This window comes from Chaetodon auriga, chromosome 17, assembly GCF_051107435.1.
Source record: "Chaetodon auriga isolate fChaAug3 chromosome 17, fChaAug3.hap1, whole genome shotgun sequence".
NCBI classification, from domain to species: domain Eukaryota; kingdom Metazoa; phylum Chordata; class Actinopteri; order Chaetodontiformes; family Chaetodontidae; genus Chaetodon; species Chaetodon auriga.
Window position 1 is genome coordinate 653,814 of NC_135090.1, and position 13,238 is coordinate 667,051.

Genomic DNA, 13,238 nt, shown 5'->3' on the forward strand with positions numbered 1-13,238 from the left:
TTTTAACGTGCATGTCTTATAGTCATAAAAGGGAAGGTGGAGCTAGTTCACAGCCATCACAACAGTTTACAGTTTTTTTTTTTGTTTTTTTTTTCCTTTTTTGTATGTTACGACATTTTGTTCCACTAAAAATCTCAGATCTCAAACATTTTTGATATAAGGGCAGTTGGCTGCTTTTCTCCAGTAGTGTATCAGTCTGTGTGTTTCTGTTCTAGAAAGGAATGCTACTGCACATCTGGTTGAACCTCAAACTTTTTTTTTTTTTTACCACAGGTCTGGGGGTTTCTGAGCACATTCATTTTTGCCAATTGTCCTGCCAAATAACTACATTTGTAAGTAGAAATGTATTTTAGTTTCTGTAGAGCTTACACTGTGTTGATTCATGTCTAGTAATTTTAAGGCTGCAGATTGAGCAGTTTTTAATTTATTTTGTCCTGTCCCCATAAACAAAATGGTTATTTGCCAAATGGCCCGAAGGTTGAATCTGCACTTGAGTCTCCCATATTTTACCGAAAGTTGTACTTGGTTGGGATCACTTCATGGCCAGTATGGACAGAAGGAATGACTGAAAACACTTTCAGAGTGCACATGGCATGTGAATGTTGTATCAAGAAAGATCTGAAAAATCTTAACCAATCCTTTAACATATGCATTCCACATTGTACAGGTGTTTGCATTATGTCCCAATTCCCTGTCCCTGTAGTTATTCTTCGCAGAATGTTTCCATTTCATCCAAACTACTTTTGTTTTCAGCAGTCCCACTTTGAAATAAAACACAACAAAACCTATATTTGGACATTTATTCAATACACCGTGTACAAAAGAATTCAAATGAAATATGAAATGTGTATGTATGTGTATTCAGTATTCATAGAAACACATGAATGCAGACATTTCATACAGACAAAAACCTGAACCCATGTTAAAAGGGGCCAACATTCTCAAGATTTTATCCCAAAAAAAAAAAAAAAAAAAAAAAAAAAATCCAAACAAAACAAAAAATCCATGGAGGGTGGAGGGAGCAACGAAAAACATTACATTCTAACAGTCCCACAAGAGACACAACGGTCATTGTTTTCACAGAAAACACTCAATATAGCTGACCCCAGAGTGGTTCATCATTCATCTGACTCCTTAACACTGACAGCGTTACACCCCCTCCCCCCCCCCCCCCCGAACAGATGGGACTATAGAAGACACAAGCAGTAACTCTGAGATCAGGGGGAAGTTGCTCGTCTGACAGGACCATAGCATGTTTGACACTCATGATTGTCACACCACACACATGAAGCTGATGGTCTGACTGTGAGCTGCTGAGCCAGAGCACACAGAGAGAGAAAGCTTACATATGATAACACACTCTGCCGTTGTTTCCTCACAATCACTTCACATTCAATACCAGCTGCTGAAAGAAAAAACAGAAAAGCCACAAGCTTTCCTCATCGGGTCTGCAGAGTTAATTTCTATTTTTTTCGCAGAATTGGGTGAAATTAAGCAGTTTAATTACAAGCAATTCTTCTTCAGGCCAAGTTTTAATACATCACAGTTGTGGTTAAATTCTGTTGGCCTTTAAAAAGTGCCTCCTAAACTTTTTTCTCACATTTAAGAATTGTGTAAGAAGGGAAAAGATTTCTGACTCTTCTGTACAAACCTAACTGATGAAGTAACAAATCTAGGAATATAAAAGCAATATCACTTGTAGTTACCAACAGAATAGCCACAACAAGAAGGGATTCAGTCAGGAGGAAACCTTTCTGCTGAGTAGGAGACCATTTGGTTCATTGGTTGACCTCTTCACTGGTGAAATGACAGAGCAGATAGGTAGCTAGCTCAGACATAGTGGTCAAGTGTGGTGGCTTGTTTCAGTGTCACTGTTAAAAATGATCACAATAAAAACAGACATTCCCATTGGTGATCGTCCCTCAGTCTTTGAGTCTCTCAATTACACTCCCTTCTTTCGCTTGTTCTCAGGTGAGGCAGAGCTCACTGCTCCCGGTTAGTGACCTACAGAATAACTTCACATATACTCAAGAGTGCAGGACAGAACTTGCTTCTCAATCTGTGTCTTCAACAACAGCCCCGACACCCTGCAGTGGTTTGATCACAGAGAATGGCTCTTCCAGAGGCCAACAGATATCAGACTTGTTCCCAGGTTGGCAGCAGTGTCTCCTAGTGTCCATGCTGTGCGTGCTGGTTGTGTTGGTTGTTAGCAGGATGGTTGGGAGGCAGTGGTGGTCCGTTTACCCCAGGGTGGTAGAAGGCACAGTTGCTTTCATACCTGCAGCTTCCCTTCATCATGAAGTGACGACACACAGGTCTCTTGGACATGTCTGACAGGGGGAAACACAAAAATATTACAATCTCAATTTAAATGTGTCAACTTCTCAAAAATTAATCTGCTGATGGGGAGCATGCAATATGGTAGAAAGCTGCTGTTGCTGTTTCCAGCATCAAGAATTAACTGTCAAGCTCAAAAGTTAAAAAGAGAAAGTGAGAGCAGCAGAGTGGTATGACATGACTATTGTTGTACTGACTGTACTGTTTGTGCTGTGGAAAATATTAATCAAGGAAATTTCACCCCTACCTAGTTTTTTATGCAACCTTTAACACTTTGTGCTAGCCATAGTTAATACATCAGGCATTATTTGACAATCTAGGGTAATGCCTATACCCTATGTCTCACATACCGTTCATGCTGTTGTGCCCTCCTCTAGGCCCTCCACGTCCTCGACCCCTAAAACCTGGCTCTCCTCCTCCCCGGCCCCTGCCTCCTCGGTGGAAGTGACCCCCTCGGTGGGGCCCTCCTCTCATGGAGTCGTCTCCCCAGTAGTTGCCATTATCTCCTCGGCCCTGACCTGGTGGTGGCCCCATCATGCGTGGGCCTCCACCAGTGTTGAATGGTGGTCCATGGTTGTGAGGGGGCGGCGGGTGGTTGAAGCGAGGCCCACTGGGTGGGTTGTTGGGTGGGTAGCCGCCGTTCATGGGCATCTGCATGTGCATGTTCATGTTGTTCATACTGTTCATGCCTGGACCATGGCCCAGCAAACCCTGGTTAACTATATATATTAAGAAAAACAGGTTGTGCAATGATGAGCAACAGAAGGAGCAGAACAGGTGGACATCATGCTATGACAGGACCAAAGATGTAACACAACAATGGAATTAAATAGATTGAGTTTACCTGGTGGAGGTCCACCCTGGTTCTGGCTCTGGGTCTGCTGCAGGGAGCCCAGTAGCTGTTTAATCTTGTCTGAGAAGTCAGGCTGCTTGATCAAGTCTTCAGTAGACTGGTTCCCAGAAGCACCCTGATGACACAGAGCAGTTATTAGCTACACACTACAATTGCAAATAGACATTTTTACACCCAACTGCAGAGATGTTTTACATTCAGGGTTTAATGTCACAAAAACTAAAATGTGATTTGGGTGTGCTTTGATTAATGAGTTAAAAGAAGTAAACCAGGATCCAGAATGTCAAAAAACAATATCAATAAAAGCAAATTTCTGACTATATTATCATATATTTACCATGATAGATGAGAGCAGCTCCTGTACATTAACTGTGGGAGCCACAGGGTTGTTGACTGTGTTTGTGGCTTGCGGGCTGCGTGAGCTGTTGCTCAGGTTGACCATAAGGTTAGCCAGGACAGGTGGCAGCTTGGAGCTCTCATTTTGGGCCATGGTAGAGCCCTGCTGTGATGTGGTGTCCATGAGCTCACCATAGCTGTCATCCAACATGGAGGAGTCCTGCAAGGGAGAAAAGAATGACAGACTGGCTCAACAACAAGGTGGAGTTAGTGATTGAAGTAAGCTAAGGAATGAGCTATCTGACTTCCTTCTCACCTCTTGAGAGTTTCACATACAGAGTAATGATTGGGAATTCACAAGATAATGGCAGCGGGTAAAAATGGTTATGAGCTGAAGCACAAATGAACATTTTAGTAATACCAGAAACAGGAGTTTAGTTGGGTGGCGTTCAAGGAAACTCCAACTATGTATTGTGCAATTTGCAACAAGTTTGAGAGCAAGGTGGATAAAAACTGGGTTGTTTTCAAAGGCAAGTCAAGTTTCTGAAAGACTGAAGAGCTGACAGCATCTCGCTCAGATGGCTACTGACAACCCCTCAAACTTGATGTTGAACCCTGAGCTTAACAGGCAAGATATTATACACACATGCACTCAATCTGTGTAAAAAGAGAAAGAGATATGAGAGACAGAACGTGATTGTGTTGTAGACATACTAACCTCATCCAGAGGGATGAGACGTGGAGGCATGGGTTCATACGGCTCTGGGTCTGGTTCATGTGGACTGTCAGGCACACTAGCAGTAAGAAATAAGAGGAAATCATTCACACAAATTGCAGGGCCCAACACATACTTCACAAAAACATTGAATTCTAAGTAATACATGTAAAATGGTCAACAATTCAGACTTCTTACAAGCCTGATTTCAAAAAAAGTTCTCATTCTTTGATGCTGGCAACATGTTTCAAACAAGTAAGGACAGGGTCAACAAAAGACTGAGGAAGTGGTGGAATACTCAAAACACACAAAAAACGCGATAGTATCATGATCGGGTATAAAAGGGGTATTCTCGAAAGGCTCAGTCCTTTGTGAAACAGATGACTGTATTAACAATATTACGACACGGCCATAGTTGGTAAACATAGTTTGTTAGCAAATTATTGATTTTATTCATAGTTAATACAATATCAAAACTTTTTTGGAATCAGGGCTGTATGAACACTGTCTTACATTTTTGCCATTTACAGCCCACATATTTTTGATTGTGGAAAAACACTTACAAATGTCCATAGGTACGGTCGGTTTTCTTTAACGTCTTACCTTTCTTTGCTTAAGAAGATCTCCTGCAGGATGCCCATCTCACGGTCTCTTTGGGTGAGTTTCTCTGTGCTGTTGGCCCCAGGGGTGACCAGGCTGCCAGCCAGCATCAAGGGTCTTGGGGGTGTCCAGGGGACCCTCTCTTCCATAGTGTCATGGGAGAGCCGACGGGCCATCTCAAACGTCTGCCTGTCCATCATAAGCTCTCGTTTGGCAGCCTCACCAAAGTCTTTAATCTTGTTGACGTTGACTGTGAATTGTAATATTAAGTGTAATAATATCATTAGGAATTCATATTTTTAGGAAGAGTGAGACCGTTTAGAGACCCAGTGTTATCTTTTGCCAGGGCATCTTACAGAATAGCTATTATTTCAATGCACAGTGTGTAAACTGGGGTCTGTCAATCAAAACAGCAACAAAAGATGGAATTTGTAATAATTTTAACTTGTAATATATAATGTGACCTTTTGTGTTAGGGTATCTTTGGCTAAACTGCAAATCCTACTGTAGTGAAGGGATGACTTGCCCTACTATGCCTTTGACTGACTTGTATTTGTTGCCTTGTTTTATAGATGCAAGAAGAAATTAAGGAGTGTGGGAGAAATCGATAATAGCATCAACTGCATGGGCACTACCATATAGAGGAGTATGTTTGCTATGAGAACTAGCAATTAAAATCAAACTACAGCTATTTACTTCATGCTTCTTTCTTTTGTGTCTGTGTATTTTATATTCAATTGAACCTTATCTGTAGATATCACAAATATGCAAGCCTCGAAATAATTATTAATATTAGGAAACACACAAAAGAAATCTCGCATATGATTAATGGACTGTCCCTCTCCCACATGCTCAATGCTGAAATGACAAGCAACTGCCACGTTTTTGCAGTTAGTGTCACAGCTATAGCTCCATATTATGCCTTTCACAAAATCTAGGATGTCTCACACCTTAGGCTTCCATTTGGTGAAATAACAAACATCTGATAGGCAAGAAGACCTTCATGTGTGATCAGGTCAAGAATGCATCTCAGAAATTTGGTTGAGAAAAAAGGAACGAGATCCTCTCTGAAGATAAAGAATGAATAAAATCTAGACAAAATGGTTGGAGATTCTTAAAAACGAGGCACTGTTTATTGGCCAATGTAAAAACTAAATAGGCAAACTGGGATTCGGTTATTATTCCATACAACATGGCATAAAAATTGAGAAAAGTATGTTTGAGAGGAGATTTTTTTGGTAGATAACTGGAATAAACTCGATGGATCTTGGCACAAATGTTCACATGACATGCAATCACAATTTATTCATTGGAAGATTACTAACAGAAGCTACTGGACCCCATACAAACTGGCTAAATTTAAACTAAGGAACAATGATGCCTGCTGGAGACATGGTAAAAAGGCAGCTGTGTAAAGCAGCTATTATTAAACTACTTTCACCAAGGTGGTCTATTCTTCTAGAAGGGATTTTATTTGGGTGTGTGCAAGTCAGTATGTTGCTTATGTTTTTGTACATTTGTATTTGGAAGAAGAAAAAAAAAGACATACACTTTGGGACAATTGCCATGTTGCAAGTGGTGCATATGCAATTTGTAAATGTACTAAACTCTCAAGATATCAATAAAAATGTGTCATAGAACAGTGAACACCTAAATTAGACACGATAGGTATTCATCATCTGCCTTACCTCTCTCCGTCTCATCTAGATCAAAGTAGAAGTAGTGTTTGAGCTGCTCCTCCTCAGCCCAGTGAACTGTCTTCTTCTTCTTGCCTTTCTTGGTCAAACTTTCTTCTTCTCCACGTGGTTCTGCCAGAGCATTGGGCTTCTCACCTACAAACAAGAGATAATGAGAAAAATATGTTAAGAGACTGACAACACATAAATCAATCACAAGATAGTATAATGTCATAGAAGGTCATTAAACTCTATTATCATCAAGAACCATGTAGGTGCATATGAAAGAACCATACCATTGTCAGAGGCCTCAGGGTCCTCAGAGGGAACAGGGGTCCCTGGCTGCTCTGCCTCCTGGTTTTCATCAGGAGTGGTGGAAGCAGCAGTTTCTGGAGATGACGGTTTAGTAGAAGATGAAGAATATGTAGAGGGTTTGCTGTCAAATGGACTTGCCTGAAGACAAAAAAAAGGAATGATAGAGAGACAATAGGTGTAAAGTGCAAGTTTTAGATTTAAATAATTATGTGAAAGAACACAGATGTTGACAGCTAATAGTTCCTGATTTTTTGAAAGTGGGGCATGAGGAGACAGACCAATGCTCGGATTCAGCTATTTCCTCATACGCTTGCTTCAGAGAGAGGAAACTATTACAAAGACAGCACAGCTAAGTCTTCCATGCTTGGTTAAAATTCAACACACCATGATCAAATTTATTCTGGGGACTGGGGAAAAATAAAATAAAAATGTAAAACTATCCTGAGGATGTTTTGGACTGACAGTGGCCATAAAACATATCCGATATCAGTCACTACCTTGTTAGACGTAGGGGAGACTGCCTTGGTATTAGCTGTATTACTAGTACCAGGTTTCTTCTTCTTGATCTTAATTCCAGGCACTGGGGCAGAATTCAGAGCATCAAGGAACCCTGTGCACTCCATTGCTGCAGTAAGGACACAAGAGAGCAGTGGACACCACAGCTGCAACATCACTATTATGTCTTTAAAATACTCAAAATGTGTTCTTGCCCTTAAATGCATATATGTTTGAACTTACGTTGTGCTGGAATGATCTTGACTTTGATCTCTTTGGTAGAGTTAGAGGGGGTATTTAGAGGCTTGTATTTTTTCTCCAGAGGCGGAGCATCTGATGGACCAGAGCTGTTGAAGGAAAATAAACATAAAAGGAAACATGTACGTATTTGCATCAGGAACACTTCAGGGCAGCAATGTTTGAGACGGTTGGATAACAGAACCCAAAGTTACTGTGTTAACACAGATACTACAGCAACAGGCAGAGGGTACAATACCTCGGCCTCTTGAGGACTGGAGGCTTGATGTTGTACTTGTCACCGAGCTGTGGGGCCGCGGGCGTCTTCTTAGACGGGGCCACATTGGGAATGTCCATCTCCAATCCTACATGACACAAAAAATATTGATTATTTCACACAGAACACTGTATAATCTAACAATCAGGGACAACTATATCACTACTCGCTAGGTTAAGTTTACCTATGGAACGAATCTTTGTGTGGCTGGGTGCATGAGCTTTAGGTTTCTCCTTCTTCTTCTCCTCATCTCCACTCTTTTCTTTCACATCCCGCACCTGCACCTTGCTCTCTTCTTTCTTCTTTTTCTTTTCTAGAAGATTAATAAAGAGTGTATTACAAACTGTTGCAGGAAGTAGACATTGTAAAACCTACACATGCATTTAAACAGTGAAATGATTGGTCTGTACCAGCAGGAGAGTTGCAACTGCTTGAGACACTCTGGGAGCGGATTGTAGCCATCCAGCCATCTACAAGCACAGATGCCAGTTTCCTCAGGTCTGAAGACAAAATGAGAATATTAGTTGGATACACTCTGCTGTATATGCAAAAGAGTTTAGATCTTTGATTTAAAAACAAACTGACCCTCAGTTTCTGCACTCTTGCTCAGCTGCTTCACCAGCTTGGCTGTGTTGTTCTGAGAGAAAATAAAAGCAACAGTAGGTTAGATGGTAGAGTCACTTATAGGGCATACTGGGGGTGTGTTAAGGTGGATAAACAGACAGTACCTGTTTGAGGTGGTCCACTTTGAGAGGCAACTTCTGTAGTGTGAGCAGGATTAGCTGCAGCAGGGGGGTGTTGTTGGTAGTTTTGGAGTAGGTGAGCCAGGAGTTGAGCAGCCTGTACCCCCCAACTCTGATAAACCTGGGTGAAGGGATGTATGTATAAAATGTATCTATGTTAATTTCAGTAACATTTAACTTTTATAGAACTTAATTTTACAAGAGTGGTCTTAAAAGCTAGAAGGCAGACCTTCACTTTAGCTGTTTTTGTCAAGAGTTCACAGTTCAACCAATTGAACGGAATGTTTTCATATTTTTATCTACATTTAATATTATTAGGCCTTTATTATTAAATACTTTAATATTGATTATATTCTTCAATATATATTATTAAAGACCAAGACTTACAATATAAAGTATACCAAGTAAAAGTAAGACCTACCTGTTAAGAACATCATGGGATTTTGTCTGCAGCAGGATGTTCAGGTACATACATCTACTGACCATCTTCGTAGAAGCTTTCATCAGGCTGGTTTGAAAAACGACAAGATGTTAAGATATACCCTCGTGTAAGAGTCACGATTCAATTGTTATGTTAAGGGTTTACAGTTAAGGCAGTGTGTTATGGCTTATTTTAGTTCCTCACCTAAAAACCTTCGGGACTCCCTCAAGGCTGCGAAGCTCCCCATCTTTTCCTAACAGAGCCTCCACCCCCTTCAAAATCTCTCTGGGGTCCACTGGTCCCCCTGCCATATCTGAAATACACAAACCAAACTAATACATGACAACAGGACACAGGTGCATTACATTTTATGATATGTACAGGCAATATTTTGTCACATTACAACGTATTTGAATAGTGCTGAGGACTATTTTCCCACCAAATGAAAAGGGAGCTCCATGCTATAGAATTCCGTCCAGACTATCTCTAGGACTCAACTTCTTCAATCTGTTTCACTTCAAAAGTTCCACCAAGGCTGAAAAAACAGTTCACATCAAATAACAAAAATAATCTAAGCTGTATCTGACCAACAAGGTCACAGCAGTCAGATTCAACTCACCACTAAACACCATCCAGATCATATTGTGAATCGTCTCATTTCAGTGACCTACAAGACCAACCTATGTGAATCAAGGACATTCCATCAAGGTCCAAAAACTAAAGCACAACACCCAAATTAGGAGATCAACACCATGAACCAACCAACAAGATTTGAGCATCCATAGTTACAAAGCAGCCAACAAAGCAGCGATGCAGGAGCAGACCACTCTGGTAAATTATCCAGTAAATGACTTTAATATCAGGCTAAGAAAGAAACAAGCAAGACAATGTAGATTGATGATCTGTCTGACATGGTCAAATACAAATCCATTTAAAGCATAGGCAGCAGTATTTTCTTCCAGCCACACAGCACTCAGTTGCTCTGGCACCCGAACATCTATGGCGCATGATGGCTTCGGTATGCTGCCTCATACTTCAGATATATGGAGTGGTTCATGCTGCCAGTTTGACACAAGTACGGCAGGGACAAGGGCATGATGCTATAACTTATTCCTCTAAGCCAGAGTGCTTCCTCTCTGGGACTTTTTCTTGTTATTTGTCCTTTGCAGGACAGGACATACAGTCTATTAAAATGTTCTTTGTTGTGTGTGAGGCAACACTTTTTATTCCACTTCAAGCTATGATTAGAGGCAGCAGCAATGCAGACAAAAAACTGCATGTTTATAAACTGATGTACAAAATGTTACAATATAAATTAACTTTTTAAATTTATGCAACTTTTTATTTAACTGATTCTAATATCAAACTTAACCATTAACATGCATTGAATATCGTTAACCTTTATTTATTTATTTTCTTTTACAAATACAGACATTACATGTATCAAACATGACATAAGGTGATAGGTTTAAGTTCTGTTTGAATAAAAGTAGCCAAAGAGAGGAATTTTAACAAGAAATATTACTGGTAATAATTTATCAACTTTTTCATTGCATGTCTATCACAATCATTCACATTTGTGCAAAAATGTAATCTAAACAAGGAGTATGGAAATGGAAACATAAATAGTGCCTCGTGAAAAACTGATTTCACTAATATGGCATCTGATGAAAAGATGAATGGTACATATTCAGACTGTATGCACCACCTCATTGAAATGTGATTCAAGGTAACTTTATAAATAATGAAATTCTTTAAAAACTGTAGAATTTGTTTAATAGTCATCTATGTTCTTTCAAATGTGATCACCATACTGCCAGTATATTGGCCTACAGTGGTGTTAATGACCTCAGTCAACTGTTCCAGCCAGACTGTGCAAGGCAGGCCACTTACTGACACCTACAGGTTGGTTTATGTTTGCACACTGGTACTATACTGTGTTGTCACAAAATAGAGAACTGCAGTCTAATACAATCGTTAGTGCAGCATTAAATGACAGTGGTCTGGAAAACAAACGAATTACTGATAGGCATTTGTGATTTATACTTTCAATAAGTACTTATTATCGTTGAAAATTCTGATGTAATCCAAAGTCAAACTACATAAAATCAATTAGCCTTTATGAATGTCTTTGCACTTATGGATTTGGAAAAAAAAATTGTCACGACAAAAAGTATAATGAATAACCTCAAATGGTTCATGATGTAACTGTTTGGACTGAGCCCTGTAAGCATGCTCTTACTTTTCCATATTTATGCATTTAATAATGAAACTGATTTTGTGCCAATTTGTCAATTCATGTACAGAACCTGCAATTCTGCCGGAAATTCATTGGAAATGTTATGATGTGAGGAATCAGTTAGGTCTTACCCGTGTAATTGTTGTAGTAGAAGTTTTATATTGTCTCAGACCTCCACAACACTGCAAATAACCCAATTCCTGTAAATGTCACAATTGTTACACATATACACAAAATCAGTGTTAAGCATGGCCCTGGCTCCTGGGTCAGTGGAGTAAAGAACATTATTTGTGCATAGTCATACTGTGGTGTTATTTCGTATACCGCTGGTACATTATTGCAAAAAAACTTATGTCTGTACCGACCAACGAAGCCCCATACAACATATATAATCACTGCAATCCGTTTAACGGTTGCGTAACATACTCGATTATGAGTAAAGCAACGAGGCATGTTATCAAGGACAAAAACAGTGGATCAAATAAGTGTTAGACGCCCTCGGTTATGTAAGTAAAGTTCAAGCAACCTATAAATGGCTTGCGCTTAACCTGACATCTGTCATAACTGAGAACATGCCCGCTCCTTTGGCTAACCGGCTTGACAAAGGGGAGGGAGTTGGAAGCCGACTGCTTATCAAAGCCCTCCTTCCATTAACCATTTCGACAACGCATAACTTGTGCCTTCACTGGCAACAATGGCCCTCATGGCAAACACAGTACTGGTTGATCGAAAAACAAGGCGACGTGCACCAGATATCTAGCGAGCTATACGCGTATGACACTTAAGACAATGCGACTGACATCATTCTTTACTTAATCTAGATTTCAGTTTAGTAATAACTTCCAAATGTTGTTCCGAGAACGTATCAAGCCCACGGAGCTGTCCGAGGACAAAACGCAAACCACAATCAAGCCACTATATTTGTCAATCCCAACTGTTTGTGCTTCGAAAGACCACTTCGCTAGAATCTTCCTGCAATCTTTATCCACAGATTGCCGAATACATGGTGCGGGTTTCGATATAATTATCAACATTTCAAGATAGTGCCTCATAAAATATGTCCACAATCCTCAAACTAACGCAATCTTTATGCATAGATTGCGGTGGGTGTTCGTTCCGTGGAGCAGCCCCTACGTTACAAAACAAGTTTGGTTGGCAAAAAGTCCCGACTTCATTAGCTGGAATTTGCTTTCTGTGCCTATGGCAATCTTTATGCGTAGATTGCTTATGGTTAATTTACGAATTTACTGGCTAAGTTTTTATTTGTACAATTCGTCCATTCCGTCTCACACACGAAGAAACGGAGTACTGTGCCTCCGTCCCCTTTCCTGTGTGAGCTCATACTATACCGTCGTCTATTCAATTTGTTTTCCTGGAACCAAGCTAACTTTCGGTGTCTGCTACCCAGCTATCCATAGCTAGCCTATTATCTACGGCTAGTTTCATTTGACTGGTCTCGAGTCAACTTAACTTCAAAATCTACTTACTATTGTTAATATAGATCCTCAGCGTCTCGGGTATATTAGAGTGTGCTTTTCAGGCACTTATATCTCTTATTTCATCAATTTTATATCGACAACCTTCATGGTTTTAATATCATCTGAAATACTTATTATGGGTGGGGCTGTGATAGCTAGACTAGCCTTTCCTTCAGGAACAAACTGGAGGCAAAAATAGTAATCAAATGTCCATTACTTGAAGAAAAAAAATATGAATTTGAGTTGGGTTGTCAAAGTCCTCGACGGTTCTGTCTTCGGCAAAGCGAATTCATACCTGCAAAACACAAAAAAAAAACCCACATGAAATATCGATTCTAACACGTTTCCTCGTCCTTCGTCTGTATCAAAATCCTCTGTTCTTTTTGAATATATTCAGCAGGAATTTCGCATTTAAGACGGACAAAATATTGAAAACACGCCTCGTTGTCTTCCTGACTTGACTTACCTCTGACCAAATCCAGGAGTGAGCTTCAGCAGGAGGGACTTACAATTTAT

The 13,238-nt window shown here is 40.1% G+C and overlaps 1 protein-coding gene across 3 annotated transcripts; it reads right to left on the reverse strand.

Moving 5' to 3' along the window:
• Nucleotides 1-784: 784 nt before the first annotated feature.
• On the reverse strand, nucleotides 785-13,208 carry ppp1r10 (protein phosphatase 1, regulatory subunit 10). Of its 3 annotated transcripts, XM_076754285.1 has the most exons (19): nucleotides 13,189-13,206; nucleotides 12,732-13,017; nucleotides 9,210-9,318; nucleotides 9,006-9,092; nucleotides 8,570-8,705; nucleotides 8,427-8,478; nucleotides 8,252-8,341; nucleotides 8,026-8,154; nucleotides 7,824-7,929; nucleotides 7,571-7,674; nucleotides 7,330-7,457; nucleotides 6,814-6,970; nucleotides 6,530-6,673; nucleotides 4,845-5,091; nucleotides 4,245-4,320; nucleotides 3,528-3,746; nucleotides 3,182-3,305; nucleotides 2,688-3,056; nucleotides 785-2,330 (listed from the first exon to the last, which is right to left on the reverse strand). In XM_076754285.1, exons 3-19 carry the CDS (start codon nucleotides 9,314-9,316, stop codon nucleotides 2,170-2,172), a joined length of 2,436 nt encoding a protein of 811 aa, XP_076610400.1. In that variant the 5' UTR covers nucleotides 9,317-9,318; nucleotides 12,732-13,017; nucleotides 13,189-13,206; the 3' UTR covers nucleotides 785-2,169. The 3 variants fall into 3 exon arrangements, with proteins under 3 accessions (XP_076610400.1, XP_076610399.1, XP_076610402.1); XM_076754284.1 differs by having other exon boundaries at nucleotides 9,210-13,017; nucleotides 13,189-13,208; XM_076754287.1 differs by lacking the exon at nucleotides 13,189-13,206 and having other exon boundaries at nucleotides 12,940-13,019.
• Between the last annotated feature and the right edge of the window lie 30 nt (nucleotides 13,209-13,238).

What these genes read in the sequence shown, in the direction of transcription:
- ppp1r10 (XM_076754284.1), bottom strand. Translation starts at nt 9,316, where the DNA reads ATGGCAGGGGGACCAGTGGACCCCAGAGAGATTTTGAAGGGGGTGGAG. An exon ending in CAGTTGCAACTCTCCTGCTG is followed by an intron (nt 8,155 to 8,251) that starts GTACAGACCAAT and finishes TTAATCTTCTAG; the next exon opens with AAAAGAAAAAGAAGAAAGAA. An exon ending in AGGGCACAACAGCATGAACG is followed by an intron (nt 2,331 to 2,687) that starts GTATGTGAGACA and finishes TCCCCCTGTCAG; the next exon opens with ACATGTCCAAGAGACCTGTG.